Consider the following 9,520-nt stretch of genomic DNA (forward strand, 5'->3'; position numbering starts at 1 on the left):
AAAACCTAAGTTTAAGGATCTGTAGGTGCACACGGTGTTTCAAATAGTCTGTTTTCCTTCAAGCTCAGCACTACCAGCATCCTAGTTGAACACTGATGGAGTACCCTCTTTCTTTCATTTAGCCACAAAAGTGAAAGTTCCTCAATAAAAACTGGAAGTTTCCACAACTTAACATTCTTAATTTCTGAGACTTTAGATAAAGTTAAAGAAGTTACTGTCATACCCACAAAAAATCCTTGTAATTCAAAACAGCACATGTAGCAGTACCATGTAGAAATGTAACAGGAGATCGGAGGAGGAAGGACAGCCTGTTTTGGGTGAGAAACCTGCCTTTTAAAGCCTGTTTAGCCCAGAGTGGATTGTTCAGTGCCCTTCAGAATATACCTGCCCATAAATACTCAACTACCAAACCTAGTACTATAAATATCAAAGACGTCCAGCTTGTTGTGGATTTTCCAGATTTGTTACTCAACCAAGATCCATTTTCAATGTCTTTTGCTTGGGCTTGTTAATGAAGAATATTTCATAATCCTTTCTTTGTCTCTTTAAAATAACATTTGCAGATGCAAGTAAAGCTGCCTTCATGGCTTCCCCGAGCTCCTGCTTTCTGGCCAACCGTAATAAGGGCAGCTCACTTTGCAGTGATACCGTGAAGAATGAAAGCCATGTGGAGACATCCTATGTCCCTCTGCCTCCCAGCCAGCCTGGAGCCATACCCCCTGCTCTGCACCCGTTCCCAGCTGAGAATGCTGAGAACATGCCACTCACAGGTATGAGGAGAAGCAAAAAAGCACACCTTACATTTTCCAGCACATCTCAGTGGACCCATTCCTCCATTTCTCTTAACACTCACAAGTTCAGGAATGCCAAGGAGAAAAACATTTTATATTATAAAAGAAAAAAAGCCCATTTTTAAAATTTACAAGTTTATATTCCTGACATTTTGCAATTACTGTTTATGCCATTACTCATGTGATTATCTCACATTGACAGTAACTCATATCAGAAGTATGAATAGGTTCTTCATTTAATAGATGCATAAAATATGCATAAAATCTTTAAGATACATTAAAGGTAAAACATGGGCTGCTTTCTAGGCATTGTGGCACCATCTGCAATCCCAGCATTCAGGAGATTGAGGTCAGAAGGTCATTAGTTCAATCCGGCCTGGGTTGTCTAGCAAAACTGTGTCTTTTCCTTTTTTCTTTAATAACAAATTATTTACTTCATAAAAATATACTGCATTGCACTTCCAATTAAAATGCCTTACCGTATATAAACTATTAACACACAAAGAACATTTCGATTGATAGACTTTCCAAATTCTTGCCTATTATTTTAAACATAAGTTCTTCATTGGTTCTTTGGGAATTTCATAACATGCACCTGAATTCTACTCATCTCCCAGTCCTCTGTATTCACCTGCCCCTCACCCTAGGAATTGAGCCTCCACCACAAAACAAACAAACAAACAAACAAACAAATAAATAAATAAAAACTCTTCGATTCTGCTCCTCCTCCTTTTCCTCCTCTCCACCATCTCTTCATTCATTTGAGAGGCACTAGGAGCTGTGGTATGTCATGCAGCACTTCCTCTTGCCCAATCAGCCTTACTTGCTAATGTTCATTGCAATGAGTCATTGGCCTGCTTCAAGGCCTCTGGTTTCTGATACGCCATATCACTGCACCCTTACCGAAACTCCCCTCAATATCCTGCCACCACCCTGAGTCATGGAGATCCTGTGGGTATCCCAGGGTGGCCAACCCAAGGCCTGGGAAGCAGGTCTGGGTGGTGGCTGTGTGCAAAATCCTCCCTTTAAAAACTGGGTTGCTTATTTGATTTTGGCTTTGGTGAGATTTCTCTTCCAGCCCCTTTAGGACAGCTATACAATAATTTTATGCTTTGCAGCAAGATGAATTTTCAGTAATTTGAACTAGAGATCAGAGAATATTTTAAATCTGCTCATTGGCTCTTAGGCTTTTTTAAAAAGTCCCATTTTATACATTAATTCATTGGACATGCAGAATTTTAAGACAAGAGAGGCCTTTGTGTTTCCTCATGTTTTCAGCTATCTCTGAAACAATGGGCATTGTGATATCAGTGCATTTTTCTATTATTAAGGATCAACATTTTGGTTTTTTTTTTTTGTCATAGCACAATCACACTCCTTGGCCCTTCCTACTTGTGAGTTCTTTTTTTTTTTTTTAATTAAAAAATTAAAAATATTTTTTCATTAGCTTAGTTTACAAAGAGAGTTCCAGGACAAGCCAAGGCTATACATTGAAACCCTATCTCAAAAAACAAAATAAAAAAAGGAATTTTTTTTTATACAGTATATTTTAATCATGTTCTTCTCCCTCCTCCTTCCAGCTCCTCCCAGATTATCCCAGATCCTCCCTCCACCTCCCCACCTTGTGAGAAAATGAAACAATCCCAGGTTTTACTCTTACCAATTCCAAGTTACCACTGCTGTTAAATATAGTTGTGTTGTGAATATATATGTGCCTATATATTCTCCAGTTCAGTTATTTACAGAAAGTAGGAATTACTAAGTTGGAACAAAGGGCACATTCATACATCATTTGAATACTTTTAAAGCCATGATCTCATCTACTTAGTAGACTACTCACAGAATGCTCTCAATCTTTTTTCCAGGTCAAATAGAGCTTTCACAGAGTACTGGCCATCTGATGACACCACCTATTTCTCCAGCCATGGCAAGCCGAGGAAGTGTCATTAACCAAGGACCAATGGCAGGCAGACCCCCAAGTGTGGGCTCAGTTCTCTCAGTTCCAACACATTGCTCAACATATCCAGAGCCAACTTATCCTACCCTTCCTCCAGCCAGCCATGACTTTTATGGGACCACCTCCAACTATCAGACTGTGTTCAGGGCACAGTCTCACCCTTCATCAAACCTCTATACTCACCGTGCAGAGCATGGGCGATGCATGGCCTGGACTGAACAGCAGCTTTCCAGAGACTTCTTCAGTGGCAGTTGTTCTGGCTCTCCATACAATTCCAGACCACCTTCCAGCTACGGACCATCCACACACACACAAGAGTCACATAGCATACAGTTTTTGAACACAGGAAGCTTCAATTTCCTTAGTAATTCAGGAGCTGGCAGCTGCCAAGGAGCAACATTGCCTTCTAATTCTCCTAATGGTATATAACTTTTAAAGACATTTTCTGGCTTTTGAAAAGGCAATTAAGCAATCTGAAATTGAGTTTCACCCTTGCTGATCATGATGCCATCTAGTAAAAAATGGTAAAAATCACAGAATCTTAGCCCTTGCAGAAAATGTCTGCCACACGCAAACGTATTCCTTAATTCTGGTGGACTTATTAAAGTTTATCATACACAATTTAAAAAACAGTGAAAACTTATGCCGGATACATCCAAACAATATTCTGTCCTTTGAAAATATTTTTAATGGAAATTGTGTCTTCTAGAACAGCACATTTTAAAGATTGGCTCTAAAATCAATATTCCATGTTTGGTTACAGAATCGTGTTCCTGGGAGAAAGACTGTAAATAGAAACTGTGTTTGAGAAGAAGTATCATTTAAAGGGTTAACAGTACTTGTGTCTTTCTTCATAAACATGCTTTATAAATTTAGATAAAGAAAATATGGCAAAGATATAGTCAGTCTCAAAATGAATAATACGTGTTACCTTTTATCTCAAAAATATAATAGTAAACCATACCACATGAAAGCGTAAGTCCAACTCTCAAGTTACTAATAGAAATAATATTGACCATTTGATGTTTTTAGGACTATACTCAACTGTTATTGCTACTGAATCACCTTTCATGGGGTGATTCAGTAACAAACAAACAGAATATTCTCAACTTGTTCTGTTCTAGGATACTATGGAAACAATATAAACTACTCAGAAGCTCAGAGGCTCGGATCGATGGTGAACCAACATGTTTCTGTCATCAGCAGTGTTCGCTCACTGCCTCCCTACAGTGACATCCATGATCCACTTAACATTTTAGATGACAGTGGCCGGAAACAGAGCAACTCGTTTTACCCAGACGCATCTTCTCCAGTTGCATGTCGGACTCCTGTAGTAGGTAAATTGTTTTCATAGTCATTGGAAGCATTTTAAGAAGTGACAAACTTCAGATACACAAGGGTGATCTGGGGGGAAGTATAGTGGTGAACTAGGCATGCGTGGCCCTAAGGTAATTTATCATTGGCTCTGAAGTTGTTTTTGCATGTGAGTGAAGAATGAATTTTCGTTTCTCATTTTCTGTATGATTAGTACATGCCTGATTTAAGATCTGTTGCTCTTTCCAAAAACAGTAATTTATGTTTACTATCTATAAAAATTTTAGTATAGCTGGTTCCAAGATATTCTAAATAGTAGTGAACTTTATGAGAACAGGAATGACACAATTTCCTCACTCTCTTATGACTATCATTGGACTCACAAGTGTCAAGAGTTATCTTTAGTCCCCATAATCTCCATCAGCACCTCATACCACTGGGAATGTTTGCAAAGTGTATCCTGTGATAGTAGCAGTTAGAATTTTCTTTCTTTTTTTTTTTTTGTAAAATGTGATTGAATACCATGGCAGAAAATGTTGCCTTTTTTTTTTAAAATTGTTCTATATCATACAATTCAAGCCAAAGTGAGCAAATCAGTGTGCCTGCTATGAAGTCTTCCAGCTGCTTCTTCCAACCTGAGCCTCACCTGGGAAGGGTCTAACTGCACCACCTGGTTGGCTGCACAGTAGGAGCTTAGGAAATTGATGAGTGAGATGAAAGAGAAAAACCAATGCAGAGGCTTCAGGTGTGGCCCCAGGGGCGGACCCATCCACTGTCATGTGTGAAGCCTTGGGTTTGACTTCTAGCACCAAACTAACAACCTTAAATCTGTACATACGTTTACTCTACTTGACTTAATAAGTTCTTTCTGATAACGTAGGTTTTGAACCTAAATCTATGAATGCATTTAGTTTGGAAAATGAATAATGAAGGACCAAAGGGACAGTATGCATTCATCAAGTATCAAAAAAGTGTTAATGTTGATGTGAGAGAATTAAATCTTCACTGGAATTGATTTTTACACTAGTGTAAGTGAAGGGCATAGGACACCCAATGGAAACATGGGGAAAATGAAATAAATTCCATCTCTCATCACTCAGTGTACTTTTCCAATAATTCAATAGGAAGTACTTCTTCCCTTCCTGTGGCCATCACAAATGTGCCCTGAGTGGTCTAGCAGCTCATCTCCTGCTATCTGCTAATAGTCATTGCTTCTAGGTTACTCTAATGAAGCAGAAAATTCCACTTCAGGAAGTTTCCTCACCACCAGACTAAAATGTGCCGCGTTGCTATTGTTACTATTAGTTCTGTTTACTTGTGGAGATAATGGAGGCTTTGATGGACCACGGCTTGGAGGTAGGGTGGATTCTAAGCTTTAGCTGTCAGAGCTGGCTACCGAGCAGATTGCAAACCGGGTTTCAGAGTGGAAGAGGAAGGGAGTGAGTGAGCAAGCAGAGTGGGGCCTGGGACTCACTGGCTTCGTTAGTTATACAGCCTGATCCTTAGAGACAGAGCATGCATTACCTTGACAACGGGAAGGCATCAACCATGCCAGAGGGATGTAGACCTCTTGAATATGTTCCTGAGGCTTTGTAGAGAAACTGTATATCAGACCCAGGTATGAGGATACTGAGGGAATCAGGACACAGTTTCTGCTTGAAGGAAGTTTATGCTCTAGAAGGAGAGAGTAAGGCAATGAATATGCAAATGAATGCATTACAAAGATAATTTCATCATCACAGGCTTTCTCTCATATGCAGAACCTGGATTTAAATAAATGTATTTGTAGTTATGTATGTATATCTCTGTATGTGTATATGAGAGAGGTACATTTACATATGTGTATGCATATAGGATCGTGAGAAAGGAGGAATAACTCTTAGTAGATATGGAATATATAGATGTATATGTATATAATGGAATGCATGTGATGAGAAAGTAGACATTTGGATTAATTGGGCAGAGGGAAACCAACTGGAGTGGGAAGGGAGTTTGGGGAAGGTCAGTGGGAGACAGAAACAAACCAGAACAAGTATAAAGACCATAGATACTATGATAAAACCCATTACTAGAAATATTAACCTAAAGCAATTTATTACAAGATAACTTTAGCTTCTCTGAAATGTGTAAAGTGGTAGCTGGCAAAGTGGGAGCTGTTTGAAATAGGTGTCAGGAGTAGAATCCTGAGTCAGGAGCACTTCAATTGAGAACTGGGTAATCCAGAAGAGTGTTGGAAATTGGATGGCGGCGAACTAGACAGAAGAAATGGCCATTACAGAGCCTCTGGGATCAGAAAAAAAGTTGCCAATTTCTGGGGGCAGAAAGAAAATCCATGTGCCTTGAGCAGGTAAACAAGGGGGAGAGTGAATTTTAGAAGTCAGTTCAGGTAGGGTTTTATGAGTCATGGCTAGGAGACTGGGTTTTGTTCCTAGAGTGTAGTAAGGCATGGTAGGCTGGGGGGTGGGGAAGAGTAGAAACTGCTGTAACACATCACCAAGATCTTTCTAGCTCTTTCCTGGAGGGCGAGAGACCAAAGCAAGGGTGAAAGCATGAGGCTGCTGTATTGGTCAGGAAGCAATGGTGATCAGAGGTGCAGGCAGAAGGCAGAGGCAGACGGGAGACATATTTTAGTGACAGGATGTAATATGATATTGAGTTGCCTCTATGAAATAGTATCTGGCAGGACAACAAATGGGAAAAATAGAAGAAAATATTATTGTTCTAGTGAATCATGAACATTCACATTTGAAATAGCTGATATATGCTAAATGCAAAAAACCATAAAGAGATTCAGATTGAGTGGCACTATGTCCATTTGTTTTCAACTGTTGATTATATTTTCCCTTCTAGCTTCCAACTTGCAATCCCAGATTCCCTCATCTTCATCCCAGTGTATGTATGGAACTTCTAATCAGTACCCAGTGCAAGAAACTCTGGACTCCAATGGATCAAGCAATAGGGACATGGTGTCCTCTTTACCACCCATCAACACTGTGTTTATGGGGACAGCAGCTGGGGGCACTTAAAGGAACACTGTGGGATGCAGCTGAAATCTTGGTTGCAGTGATGTCATTATCCATCCCCAGCTGCCATGAGAGCAAAGAAGAGTCAGTGGCTGGACATGATTTTCAGATTGCTGATACTTGGCACAACGCCATAGTAAATGGAGATACTTGTATTGCACACAAAGAGGCAAAAATGTGAGGTCATTATTGATCATAACTTCAAACACTATCAAATGAAGCCAATGGAAATTTGAAGATGCAGACATTCCAAAGATGTAATACTTCACTTTCTAATTTATTGAAAAATATCTATGTTCCTTCGTCTTTGGTTTCTAAAACAAGAAAATATATTCAATGCCTTCACAATATCTTTAATTTATTAGGCTCTCCTAATCATTGTTTACTGTCACTTACTTGACAAAAAGTCAAATGTCCATGTTCTACCTCCTGTGGAAATGTTTACAAGATCAAGACTTCAATGTATTCAGCCTAGACCAAAGTGACTTGACTTTCTTTCCCTGTGCATTAGTGCGGTGATTTCTGTTACATAGCAGTGTTCCAATTCTATGTAACTGAATAGAGATGATAAACACTTTCCTTCTTTATTTAAAAGGATGTGAGGAAATAAAAAAGAATGTGTGGAAGCACTCACAAAGGTGTGATTGCTCTTGGCATTGGTACTGTTCCTGAAGAACTTGGGGACTTGCAGGCCAAAGAATTTTGGGTATGAAATGAAAGAATAAATAAAGCTTGCTTGCTGCTTAAGACACTATAATTCAAGAGTGTTTGTGTATCAGACTCATGCATGTACACGTTAAGAGACTGTTTAATTTTCCTTGCTTTTAAAAGCACTTGTTTATGAAGTACCTTCCTAAACGTCTGGGAAGGAATAGGTATTCCAGGATCATCTAGATGCAAAGCCTAGTTCAGAAGTGAATTATGGGTAAGCTAATGCAACTGGTAGCACCATCTATCTATATGTTTCTTTTTCTTCTCCATATGTTCTGTCTGTGAGATTTATGGCCTATACTAGAAAACTTCCATTAACTATAAAGAATCTCTTATTGTGATAGACCTCAAAATATTTGTGTAGAGAATTAGGTTACACTATTAAGTTCCAGGTACATAAGATTTAACAGTGCCAAATATCCTCGGTATATCATGCTGTGCTTTGGTGAAAATAAACTATGGACTTGTTTCCAACAAGAAATTAACAATTGCTTGTGGACTTGTTGGAATATTGCTACCATTTGCTTAGTAGCATGCCCACTTAGTAGCATACGGTATGATCTAATGAACAAGAAGAGAAAGTTCACAGTATTAGCAAATCACAAGAAATACAAAGCTAGGTGTTCTATCCCTTCCAATAATAATAATATGGTGTGACTATAAAGAATGGTGAAACTATAGGCTTGCAATGAAGTAACAGCATTAAGGATTGTTTGAACATAGCTCTTTGAGAGTTACAAACAAAAATTTCAAGGCATGTTTAGCATTGTCAGATGCTATGTTATATAATGTGGAAAAATATAAAAATGAAGGTGGCACTGCTGTACCTTAAAACACCCCAGTGTGGAGACAAAGGGGTGGGGTGATAAGAAATTAAACACTGAAGATTTGAGGGTAGAAAATTAGCATTGAATAAATGATGTTCCAGGAGCATCTAACAGAGTTTGAAGATGAAGAGAGTCAGACTGGAAAGGGGAGGCTTTAACTTGGGAACTATTTGGAAGACTGTTTTATGTAAATGTCCAATAGCTGAGCACAGATAGATGTGGGGGACATAAGTATAAGATCATTTTCAAAGACATATGAGCATTCTTTCAGAAAATGTAGTGTATGATAATTCTCTAGGCTTATTTTAAGGTATCTGGTGGAAATAGTTGACCAAGGTGTACACAGAAACCCAAAAGACAGGTGAAAAGCATCCCTGGGCTTCATATGCTCCTGCTTGATGCTGACTTCAAGAAGCAACACATGACTAACTTTCCCTTTGTCCCAGAGAATGCCCTTGGAGTCTGTGTTTGTTAGACGCATGACAGTGTTTCCCAATCCTGACTATTGGTATTCACACAAGATGGCTCTGCCTTATATAACTGTTTTTATTGTGCAAAATTTAGTTTAAAGTCCCTGGTCCTCAAACACTAAGTTCCAATAGAACTGCCTTCTTGTGACATATTTCCAAATGTCTCTAGATAGGCAGTACAAGTCCTACATGATTCAAAGGAGAGATGCCTTAAACTTCACCTAAGAGGAACAAGGGACCATGATATGGCACACTTACCTACCATTGCTTACACTCATCGTTTAAGAATTGCTCCTTCGTAGTTCTAAGGCCTCGATGCTCATGACATTTTGGAGCATTTTTTTTTTGTTAATTTTAATTGCAATTTAAAGATCTTTGTGGCTTTCAAGTGAACATTATGGAAGTTCTGTAGTCTTCATTATAAAAA

The 9,520-nt window shown here is 38.9% G+C and overlaps 1 protein-coding gene across 2 annotated transcripts in view; it reads left to right on the top strand.

The window, feature by feature from the left end:
- Positions 1–7,709, top strand: part of Rfx6 (regulatory factor X6) — a 54,957-nt gene extending 47,248 nt beyond the window's left edge. For both annotated transcript variants that reach the window (XM_036169217.1, XM_036169218.1), the window contains 4 exons: positions 564–770; positions 2,657–3,169; positions 3,873–4,085; positions 6,913–7,709. In XM_036169217.1, the coding sequence (XP_036025110.1) occupies positions 564–770; positions 2,657–3,169; positions 3,873–4,085; positions 6,913–7,088 (1,109 nt within the window). In that variant the 3' untranslated portion in view covers positions 7,089–7,709. The remainder of the gene's footprint in view (positions 1–563; positions 771–2,656; positions 3,170–3,872; positions 4,086–6,912) is intronic.
- Positions 7,710–9,520: the final 1,811 nt, after the last annotated feature.

The sequence above is a fragment of the Onychomys torridus genome, chromosome 19 (genome assembly GCF_903995425.1).
Source record: "Onychomys torridus chromosome 19, mOncTor1.1, whole genome shotgun sequence".
Lineage (NCBI taxonomy): Eukaryota > Metazoa > Chordata > Mammalia > Rodentia > Cricetidae > Onychomys > Onychomys torridus.